Source organism: Humulus lupulus, chromosome X (genome assembly GCF_963169125.1).
Source record: "Humulus lupulus chromosome X, drHumLupu1.1, whole genome shotgun sequence".
Classification (NCBI taxonomy): domain Eukaryota; kingdom Viridiplantae; phylum Streptophyta; class Magnoliopsida; order Rosales; family Cannabaceae; genus Humulus; species Humulus lupulus.
This window is the reverse complement of record NC_084802.1, coordinates 197907359-197919962: the sequence shown is the minus strand read 5'-3', so window position 1 is coordinate 197919962 and position 12604 is coordinate 197907359. Positions and strand designations below refer to the sequence as shown.

At 31.0% G+C, this 12604-nt stretch overlaps 1 protein-coding gene across 1 annotated transcript; it reads left to right on the top strand.

Moving 5' to 3' along the window:
* Window positions 1–9905: 9905 nt before the first annotated feature.
* LOC133806595 (uncharacterized) lies at window positions 9906–10328 on the top strand. Its single transcript, XM_062244684.1, has one exon. The coding sequence runs from the start codon at window positions 9906–9908 to the stop codon at window positions 10326–10328; it is 423 nt and encodes a 140-aa protein (XP_062100668.1).
* Window positions 10329–12604: the final 2276 nt, after the last annotated feature.

The following is a 12604-nucleotide window of genomic DNA, read 5'->3' as shown; positions in this document are numbered from 1 at the left end:
TTTAAACACAACGTTGACAATTGTGTCCATTGTCTATTTTTTTTCTTCCACGATCAACAGCAACCCACATGAACTTGGCCAAGAGAGTTCTTAAAACTAAATCTTGCTAACAAATGGTTAATTTTGTTAGGGAATATGCCATTTTGATTATATGGTTTATGCAAAATACCAGATATATCTCTCAGTTTTTATAAATACCAATATGATACTCTCTATTTTGTTGTTCATATTAAAATAATACTCTCCATTTTATTATTCATACCAAAATGGTACTCTAGACCTATTTTTGGTCAAAGAACTTTTACCTCATACTTACATATATTTTTTATAATTAAGTTATTTATAATTATTTTAATAAATAAAATAAACTTAAATAAAATGTAAATAATAATAAAACCTAAATAAATTTATTTACTTAAATATAGACACTTGAATAAATAATAATACTATAAGTTTATTTAAGTTAAAATTAAATATTAAATATCAATAAAATGTAATACTTGATTTTATTTTCATCTTTTTATTTTTTTTATTTTTTTTTAACTTTATATGTTTTAAAAAATAAAGTTTAAGTGTTATTAATTTATTAAAAATAAATTTAACTATAGATAATATATAAATGAGTGTCAAAGGGTCTTTAAAAAAATAAGCTTGAGTAAAAATAGATCTAAGGTACCATTTTAGTATGAACAATAAAACAAAAAATATCATTTTGGTATTTATAAAAATTAGGAGGCAATTTTGGTATTTTTTTTTGTTAACAAGACACCGTTCAAGCCAAAAAAAAATCGTTAATATATATTCTACAAAATAGTTAAACTTCATTTACTTTTTATTGTGTAAGTTTTAGTAATTATAATTTATAAACCTATAATTTTCGACTTATCATAAGTAAATGAATTAATTATAATTATTTTGATTTTGATTCTTTAAAATTATTGCGTTCAAAATATCTTGTTAGATAATGTTTTTTATGTATAGAAATATGTACATCAATCTAATATTTGCAAATTTTTCATTAGAAAATAGCACCCACCGACAATTATTTTTTACTTGGTCTCTCTACAATAAGAATAATGTGTGATCAAAAAACAAGGTTTTAACCCTACCTAGTAAAAAAAGTTTTACCCATATCCTACCCTATTACTTTACAATCTTTCTGTGGGTAGGTTACGTGTATTACTTTAAAGGATATAGGGTACCTATGAGTAACCCTACCTCAATAAAATTTAAAATAAAAATCAATAAAATATGCTTATAAAATTAAATGAAATATAGTATGTATTAAGTATTAATGTAATATATGGGAGTTCTTGGAAAGACTGCTAAAACTGAAAATGAGTTGGTGTTACTCTATAAGGATGAAAAATGTTGGCCGGCAAGAGTTAAGTATAAATGGCTCCAAATCGGCGACAAAAACACAACTTTCTTTCATCATAGTATTTCCCAGTGGAAGGGACAAAATTGATTATGGGAATTATGGATAACAATGATATTTGGGTTGAAGATATGGGTAAGGTTGTTGTGGATTTTGAGTCTTATTTTGAAAAATTGTTTAAGTCGGATGAGCCTTCTATTACGGATTGAGGGACTGTCTTCGATACGGTTTCAGTTCGTGTCTCACCGGCTATGAATGAGCAGCTCCTTAGACTGTTTGTGGATGAGGATGTGAGAATGACTTTGTTTCAAATGCACCCCTATAAGACACTACTACAAAAATGAGTTTTCCCGACAGTTTTTAACTGTCGCTATTGAGCAACGACGACAGTCGACTAACTGTCGTATTTGCCTATGCCGGCGTAGGGGTAGCTACATCAACAGTTAAACAATGTCGCTGTTGCGAGCAACGCCGACAATTATTAGGTGTCACTGTTGCTGGCAACGCCGACGGTTATTAAGTGTCGTGATTGGCTCTCTATGGTGACAGTTTTTAACTGTCGCAAAGTTTCCACACCAGAGGACATTGCAGATATGTTGTTAATGCCCCCTGGTTTCGAAATCAATGAAGTAATTGTAGTAAAAGAATGTACATAAAAAATGAAATTAAATTAACATTGGTAACATTAACTTTATATTTGATTAGTTCTAACACTTTCTAATAAAAGAAATACATAATTCCAAAAAAATTTGTCATAAAATGGATATCTAGCAAAGTTCCAAAAAAACAAGTTTGTCATAAAATATATATTTAGCACAGTATGCACATCAAAAAGCTAAATTAACTCAACCTATAATTTGTTAGCTGATTGATTCTGTATTTGATTAGTTCTAACAATTTCTAATAAAATAAATACAAAGTTCCAAAAATGACTAAATCTTCTCACATAACCAACCTATGGTGTTTTGTATATCACAAGTCAGTTGTGACTTGTGGTGTTATTATATATATACATATATATTATATGCATATTTATCCTAAAAAAATCATGTTTTTTATACAAAATGTCCATAACATTGTTAATTACAATAATATGACTAAATTTGAACTAATTATCCAAAATTATGAGTCTCATGCTTATTTTAATTAGTTAGCCAAAATATGAATAGACTTATCATGTAGTATTTAAAAACTCCATGACGTATTGTGCCCATTCTTCATGTACTTCAATGATATTTTTCTTTGTGTAAGAGTTCTTCCCGCCACACTAAAACAAAAATTATTGCATTATGAGAATATTGAGATAATGTTAGAACTTTAATAATAAATATTATATTAACTTACATTACTAGTTAGCCATTTTGTTGGAGCATCATTCATGACAAAGTCTTTTATCATCCTTATAACATAGAATCCACATTAAACTGATTTTAATGGTTGAGGAGGACACTTAACACTTCTCCAAATCATAACTTTATGAAAAAACATACCAGTGATTGTAGTAATTCATAATGTTATAATCTCTCAATCATAACATAACCTTATGCCTTTCAATCCTATCATTGAATAAATAAACCATAAAAAGACTCAATTAGATATTGAATAAAATTAATATAAGTTAAATATATATATAAATCTAATTGTGTCATTCTAAGAGATATTTTGTCAAACAACTTGTGTGCATTAGAAATGAAACATAGTGCCAATAATACAAAGAGAATGAAACAGTTCAATATACTTTTCAAAGATTTTATTAATTCTTACTATAAATATATAGATATATCTTTTCCAAATGTCCACAATAAAAACAGAGAAAATGAAACTTAAGAATAATTAATTAGTTCTATCGATATGTATATGTATATATATATATATATATTTGATCATATAACAGTAAAAAGACATCAAGTAGAGGTGGTCACATGCATTCAGCGATCAAAAATTAATATGCTATGAAGAATTATGCTCATCCAAAAACTAGTCAAATACTTAAATTTAAAAAAGCTAACTAATTTGTAGGATGGTAAATTCCATATAAACAAAAGACAAATATTTTAATCACAACAACATGCAAATGACAGCAATCCAGAAAAATTCCATAAAATTCCGTCTAAACAAAACAAGAAAAATGCATCCAGCAATTCTCGTGTAGCTATATAACCATGTTCTAGCAAAGAAAAAGGTTTATGATGATATTAATGTTAATGTTATGAGCATTTTCTTTTATGAATCTAGTATCGTATTCTATAGTACATAACGCCTATAAGCCAAAATAAAATAACTAATTCGTTACCTTCTTCTTTCTCAAACGCACAGTACATTTTCTTTTAGGAATTTAGTATTGTATTATACAGTAATTTGGTTCTTTGCATCATTATCTCAAACACTTGAGGGAAAAAATTGTTAGTTTAAGTGTTCCATATAGCATAGTTTCTCTACACTACATTCAAGATAAAAACAAGCAAACATAAAAAATAAAAATAAAAACTCAAAAACTACTCATACTCCAGAAACTAACCCAAAAAATTTCCCAAAGTTTCAAGAAAAATTTGAGAGAAACAAATACATAAAAGAAAATAGGCAAAACAATAAAAACTTACAAAGCAGAGAAGGTTGGAGCCTGGAACCAGTGAAGAGGGGACCGAGGTGGAGTCATTGTATCAAATCATCACTACTACAAATATAGGTTTTCTCTGCGCTTTTTTTCTAGCATTAAACTAAAAACGCAGAGAAAAGCAGAGAAAATGTTCAAATGAGTAAGAAACACGAAGTGGGAAAAAAATAGACTTTTCTCCGCGGTTCCATAAAGAAAACCGCAGAGAAAAGTGTACCACTTTTCTCTACGGTTTTCTTTATTGAACCGTGGAGAAAGCCCTTATCTTACATAAAACCCTCGACTCACAACATTTACTTATTCTTCTAATTTCTTCCACTTTAGCAGACCTGAGAGGAACGGCGCAACCCTTCTTCCCCAGCCACGGTTAGTGCTATTTTCACCTTTTTTTTTTAGTTTTTTTTTTTCATTTTCTTCCATATTTAGGCTACAACTCATGTAAATATACATATATATTGATTTGTTTTGAAGTTTTAGGAAAAAAATGAAGATATTTTGATTGAGTATAATGTGTTTTAAATGTATGTTTATAGGGTGATTTTCAAGCTTTTTTTGAACGTTTGTGAATGATTAAAAGACATTTTTATTGTTCAAATCAATTATTGATCACTAAAACTTGACTTTTTTTGTTTTTTTTTTTTTAATTATTTTGGTTTTTTGTTATTTTTATATTATTTATCTAGTTTATATGTATTTTGATTATGTTAATATTAATTATGTTTACTCCTTAAAATGTATTGTATTTGACATAATTTTTTATATTTTTTATGAAATGTATATATATAATATTAAAAATTAGTTATCAAATTAGGTTATAATATTGAAAAAATATATATAATCTGTTATCCCCAAAAAATGGAGATCGATGACATGGCAATAGAGGTGACAAGTGGCAGTACATGCTCCGTAAAAGACACATTAAATAGTCAATAAATACATTGACTCCTCAGAGTTGTGATAAAGTGACTCGGTAGACTGATAAAGAGTTTTGACTGCTTGAGAAGTGTCATGACCGACCAGGCATGACCTTGTCCAACCAGTCACATGTTTGTCTTTCCAGGAGTGACATTGTCCTACCAGCATGCACATGTCCTACCAGCACTGGCATGCTAGAGGAGAGTGCCATGTTAGAGGAGAGACATGGCATGCTAGAGGAGATTGCCATGTTAGAGGAGAGACATGACATGCTAGAACAGAGAGAACGTGCCATGTTAGAGGAAAGGGGTCATGTCCGAGCCAAGTGCACCCGAGAAGCTCAATGCCAACACCCTTGTGTGTCCGGTCGGACCTTGGTTCGAGGAGTATCCCTAAGAGGTGTGGTCAGACCTTAGTCCGAGAAGTAGCCCCAAGAGGTCCGGTCGGACCTTGGTCTGAGGAGTACCCCCAAGAGGTGTGGTTGGACCTTGGTTCGAGGAGTACCCCAAGAGGTGTGGTCGGACCTTGGTTCGAGGAGTACCCCAAGAGGTGTGGTTGGACCTTGGTCCGAGGAGAGCCAAGGGTGTGGTCCGAGGAGAGCCCAAGGGTGTGGTCCGAGGAGAGCCAAGGATGTGGTCTGAGGAGAGCCCAAGGGTGTGGTCCGAGGAGGAATCCAAAGCATGGTCGAACTTTGGTTCGAGGAGGAGCCCCAAGTGGTGTGATCGAACCTTAGTCCGAGGAGAGCCAAGAGGTGTGTTCGTACCTTGGTCCGAGGAGACTCTAAGGGGTATGGTCCGTATGCATGTGTTCAGCATGCAGCATGCATGTGTTCGACTAGAAGACAATATTCATCAATCAAATGGACCAGACTACGTCAAATTCCCAGAAACGGCTTCAACAAGAATCGGTCTGGGCACGCGCGGGAATATCTCATTTTTCCCCACAAATTTGGTGTTCTGTTATATTTTGAATATTTTTGTAATTTAAATATAATAAGAATAATAAAATATCTCGATTCTAGGGGATATCAGTTGTATGATCCTAAGCCTATAAATACATGGCTTATGAGATCAGAGGAGGTTTCTTCTTCTTTTGAGACTTTTTGGGAAATTTTGGGTCTGGGTTTTCTAGAGAGAGAAAGTGCTTGTATCTAGAAAAATTCTTCTACTCTTGTAATCTGTACTGAAGAAACTCAGTTGGCTCAGTCCATCTGATCTTGAGTACGGATCTATAATCACAACTCTAAGTGGATTAGGCTATTACCAACATATTGGGGCTGAACCACTATAAAAATTGTTGTGTTATTTACTTTCTGTTCAAAACTGTCTGTGTCGTTTTATTTCTCTTGAAGGCTTTATCGCTTTTGACGTTCTCACGTCGTTAACCAAAAACGCGGTCAACATAATCGGAATTGAAAATAATTATATATAATCGAAATTGAAAAATATTTTTTTATTAAAATGGCTTTCTCTGCGGTTGTATTAACAAAACCGCAGAGAAAGGTACCCTTTTCTCTGCGGTTGTGTTGAATAAACCTCAGAGAAAATGGTACCTTTCTCCGCAGTTTTTTCAACACAACCGCAGAGAAAAGTGTGACTTTTCTCTGCGGTTTTCATACAACTTTTCTCTGCGGTCGAATACACTGTGTTTTTCAATACTCTCGAAAACCGCAGTATATTAAGTAAAAAAACTACAGAGAAAGACCTTTTTTGTAGTAGTGCATACACAAAAAATCCCAACGTTGCAGTAAGGTCTTGAGAAATATTTACACGCACATATGTCCATAATGCTTGAAATCAAACTTCTATAATCTTATTAATCATATACACAAAATCAAACTCTTATCTATCCATCCAAACTTTCATAATAAAAAAATTTAACAAATGAAATCGGTCTTTCAATTTATAAAAATTAGAAGAAAAAAAGGTGAGGAAAAATAAAAGGGTCATGGTGAGAAGGAAAAATGGGTTACTGTAAGCCATATCGATATAAATAATAGAGATTGGCTCACCTTTCTTTTCTTCACCGATGATGAGGTTGACAAATGAGGGAATAATAGTTTCTCTAGCATCTCTGCTAGCTTTGACCAACACGAAACTAGTGAAAGAAGAGAGAGAGAGAGAGAGAGAGAGAGAGAGAGAGAGAATGGGGGGAAAACTAATGGATTAGTAAAGAGGGTGGAAGGGTGAGAAGAGTATTATATTTAGGGCTTCTTTTGTTAATGAAAAAATTGGCGGGGATAAAAGGATTTTCCCCCCAAAAAAAAAATCAAAGTGCTAAAATATTTGCTTAGCCCGCCTTTTATCTTACAACCCCTTTGCCTTTTTTTTTAAACCTAACCGATCGTGACAAGTTTTATTTTAATATTATATATTATTAATAAATATATTTATTACATAATTTAGTTTATTTTTAAAATTAAATTATTCATTAATTATATTAATTAATGAATAATTTAATTTAATTTAATTTGAACTTCAGCGACATGTTATAACTGTTGGTATTGAGCTTTTATTAACTGTCGGCATTGGGTTCAACTACAATATTTTTTAATTGTCAGCATTGGTCTCGAATTAACTATCGGCGTTGGGGGTAAACTACAACAATTTTTAATTGTCGGCATTGGTCTCGAATTAATTGTCGGCGTTGGGGTCAATAGCGACAATCAAAAGCAACGCTGACACTTATTCACTGTCGGCATTGGTCACTACTACAAAAAAGGGCAATTGTGTCAGTCAAACGCGTCAGTCAACGCAGTTGACTGATGCTGTTGACCAAGAATTAGCATTTGTGGCAGTTGGACACTGCCACAAATGAAGGCCCAATTGCGTCATAACGTACACTGACGCTGTTTAATGGAACCGTTTGTGTCAGTGGGGCACTGACACAAACGGGCTGTTAACGGCGTCAGTGGCCCACTGACGGTAACGGGGCGTTTGCGTCAGTGGGGCACTGACGCGAACGGCAAAGTAAAATGCGTGTTTTACTTTTCCGTTTGCGTCAGTGCCCCACTGACGCAAACGCCCGTTACCGTCAGTGGGCCACTGACGCAACTGGGTCTCCCATAATAAAACCCTCATCGTCCCAGCCGAGCCCCATTTCACTCCTACCATAATTTCAGACCATTTTCCTCCCAAACCAGCGGCGCCCAACCGAGGTTCTCCCCATTTAGGTACGTTTTCAGCCATTTTTTTTTCAATTTTAATGTTAAAATAATGATTTATATATGTTTATGAAACTTATATACAGTTTTTTTTGGATTTTTTTGTATAGATTTTGTTTTTTGAAGATATAATTTGAAAACCCATAATCTTCATTGGATTTTTGGGGTTTTCGACATCAAGAACCCACATTGCACAATTACCACAAGTAAGTGTAATTTTATTAATTTTTATGATTTAAATATAATTTTTGTGAATTTTTTTTTTTTATAAATTGACTATATTTCGGATTTTTAATTTTTAGATAGTTTTATTAACTTTTTTTTTTAAATTTAATTAAATTTCGAATTTACTATGTAAATGAGTATATATATAGATTAATGTATATATTTTGTATAAGTGAGACTTTGTATCTGGTATGATGAGAAGTCTTGGCTTTCATGAGCAGTGGATTGTGCTTATTCATAAGTGTATATCTAATGTTAGATACACAATTATTCTTAATGGAAACCATGTGGGTGATTTTCTTCCTACTCACAGGCTTAGACAAGGCGATCCTTTATCCCCGTTTTTATTTCTCATATGTGTGGAAGGACTCTCTTCCCTTTTGAAAAGAGAGGTGATGGAAGGTAGTATTAATGGATTGAAATGTGGTCGTCAAGGACCAACTATATCTCTTTTTTTTTGTCGATGATAGTTTTTTGTTTATTGAGGCAGAAGAGGAGGGGTGTGTTCGGTTTAAAGAAGTGTTAGGGTGGTACGAAAAAGCGTCGGGGCAACTTGTGAATTTAAATAAGTCTGCAGTTTGGTTTTCTCCGTGGATGCCTATAGAGGAGTGTAGGCTGCTTGCCAATGCTTTGGGGGTTCCGTTGGTGCCATGCCATGAAAAATACTTGGGCCTTCCTTGTGTTTGCCGGGAGAAGCAGGAGTAGTCTATTCCAAAATATTAGGGATAGAGTGTGGAGTAAGTTGTTTGGCCAGAAATTCAGATTGTTCTTAGTTGGGGAAGGGAAGTTCTCATTAAATCAGTTATCCAAGCAATTCCCACGTACACAGTGAATTTATTCAAGTTATCGGTGGCTTTGATTAATGAATTTCATAGATTGTGTGCTTGGTTTTGGTGGGGTGGAGACAATGAGAAGCGTCCTATGCATTGGTGCACTTGGGACTGATTGTGTTGGCATAAGGCAGATGGGGGTCTTGGTTTTAGGAATCTCTTCTTATTTAACCAATCTTTGTTAGCAAAGCAAGCATGGCGTATTCACAATGTTCCAGATTCTTTGGCTGCTAAAGTTGTTAAAGGGCTTTATTTTGCAAACACGTCTTTTATGAAGGCCAAGCTTTCGAAGTGGGCTTCCTTTTTGTGGAAAAGTGTGATGTGGGGTCGTGAATTTTTAGAGGAGGGGTCTCGTTGGGTTATTGGTGATGATAAATCGGTGAAGATTCAGAGTGATCAGTGGATTCCTAAGAAAACTACAGGAAGGACAATTTCTTTCAGTGGGAATCCGAATCTTGAAATGGTTAGTGATCTTAAAGATGAGGTTGAGGTTTGGAAAGTGGAGGTTATTAAAGAAATTTTTTCAAATGATGAGGCTTGTGCGATTCTTTCAGTCCCAGCTTGTTTGAATATGGGGGAAGATACATTAATTTGACATTATCATGATTCTGGAATGTATACTATAAAATCGGGGTATTGGAGCTGGTGCGTCAAAGGGGGATCGGGCAAGCGTCAACATCTTCGAGACCGTCTTAGTGGTGGAACTATTTATGGTCTTTGAATTTACCTCATAAAATAAAAAAAATTATTTGGAAGGCATCATCTAATTGGATCCCCAAAATGGCTAACTTAGCTAAACACGGTGTCCCTAATGATATTATCTGCCCCATTTATCATGGAGAGGTTGAAACTACCTATCATGCCTTATGGGGCTGTTCATCTTTGAAGAGCATAAGAGCAAACTTTCCTATTCGTATCATAGAGATTATAGGTTGTGGTATGGCTTTGTATGAATGGCATGAATGGCTCCTTGATTGTATGTCCTCTCTGTCTAAGGAAGAAGGAGAAAAAATTATTGTTCTTTTGTGGAGAATTTGGTACAGGAGGAACAAAATGGTCCATGAACATGTTTGGATGGATGACAAGTATGTGGTTGAATGGGCATTGAAGTATCTTGGTAGATATCAAGAGGCTCAAGTTAACGTAGAGGATCCTTCTCCAGGTCCATTTGGTGTTGTGAAAGGTGGTCAATCAATGGGTTAGGGTACTGTTCTGGAGGGTGTGGTAAAGTTGAATGTCAACGCTGGTAATTATAACAAATGGCCCAAAATATTGTCATAAAGAAGTTAATATTCTCTTTTTAAAAATTGTACAGAAATGATTATTTTATATTGTTGATTATCTAAATTGCTCTTTTTTATTATTTTATTTATTTATTTAGGAATGTATAACTTTAATATAGTGGTATATGTATATTAGTTTTGTTTAATTAGTTTTTATTTTAAAGTTATATTGATTTTTTAAATTTTTTATGGGTTGTTGGTATATTATTTTCCAGCTAGTGTATAAATTTTTTGTGGTATGGTATATACCTATTCTATATAATAAGTGTGTAGATAACGGAATTCTTGGTTTTAACAGTTTTTATTTTTTTAAAGTTAATTTTATCATAATATTCTTATATTTAACAGAATATTCTTATATTTAACAGTAGTTTGTAAATACTGAAACTTAAATAAATAATTAAAAAAATTAAAATATGATATTTTTGAGATATTTTACAATAATAATTATTTAAAAATAATAAAATCATACGTTTTATAACTTAAATAAAATTTAATTAAACTTAAACTCACTTATTAGAATAATATAATATTAAACATATAATATAATTTATTGTGAATTAGCAACAAATTGTTTTTTTAAAAAAAACTAGCAAGAAATTTAAATTTAAAATCTACATATAATATTTAATATTACATTAAACATATAATATATATTATCTTGTTGTCACTCCCAAATTCAAAAACTAGAACAAACATAAACTTAAACAAAAATAAATAAATTATTTAATTAAAATATGATAATTATTTCAAAATTTATATAACATTAATATAAATTTAATAAAAATAATTAATAAATTCTATAAATAATACTGCTGGTATCTAGTATATATATATATTATGATAGTTGGTTTCTATCTTATTATACATAATGGTATTATATAATTTTGTTAGTATAGTATATACATTTTTAAGTAATAATTTTGTAAGTTTTGTTGATATATTATTTTTTAACTTAGTATATATTTTTTGTGGTATGATATATCATTCAACAACTCATAAAAAAAGAAAAAAAATCAAAATAACTTTAAAATAAAAACTAATTAAACAAAACTAATATACATATACCGTAATATTAAAATATTTATAATAAAATAGTAATTTGTTAAGGACATATTTGGTAATATGTAATATTAAAAATGTAATTAGGCTATTTTACTGCAAAATTAAAAATATAGACATTTACTTACTTTCACACACCATTAAAAATCATTTTGCACAAAGTATAGTAAATGAACTAAAATATTATCATCAAGAAGTTAATGTATTCCTTTTAAAAATTGTAGATAAATTATATTTTTACATTGTTGATTATCTAAATTGTCATTTTCTATTTTTTATTTATTTAGGAGCGTATGACTTTAATATAGTGGTATATGTATATTAGTTCTGTTTAATTAGTTTTTATTTTAAAGTTATATTGATGTTTTAAGTTTTTTATGAGTTGTTGGTATATTATTTTCCAACTAGTGCATATATTTGTTGTGGTATGGTGTATATATATATGTGTGTGTGTGTGTATGTATTTATGATAGTTAGTTTCTATCTTATTATACATAATGGTAGTATATAATTTTGTATCATGGTATATACATTTTAATGGTAATATATAATTTTGTTAGCATAGTATATACATTTTTTAGTATTAATTTTGCATGTTTTGTTAGTATATTATTTTTGAACTCAGTATATGTATTCTGTAGTATGATATATCATTCAACAACTTATAAAAAATAAAAAAAATTAAAATAACTTTAAAATATGAGGAAATTACATTTTATATGAGATTTTTAATAGAGTGTGCAAAAATATGGCTTTTTTTTTAAAAAAAAATTAATCTATGGTTTTTTTTAAGAATTTTCACTTTTATGGGTTTATTTTCCCATATTTTTGTATAAAACTTGGTTTATGCCATAGTTTTACTCTTAATCAAGTTTTATTAATTTGGAAGGGTATGTTTGTAATTTGATTATTATTTTTTTAGCTTATTTATTTGTTTATATTGTTTTTATATTACTAATTTTATATAAAAAATTTCTTTGGTTGTTTTGCAAATTTGTGTTTTGTAATATGAATTGTTTTTAAAATTATTTTTTATTTATTATAAACATTTTTTCCTTTTTTATTAGATTGTACGTTTTTTTTAAATCCTGGGTAAGATAACCAGTTACTTGATTGATCTTTGACAGTTATGTA

Excerpts from the sequence above, each read along its gene's own strand:
- LOC133806595 (XM_062244684.1), top strand. The coding sequence starts at position 9,906 with ATGGCTAACTTAGCTAAACACGGTGTCCCTAATGATATTATCTGCCCC.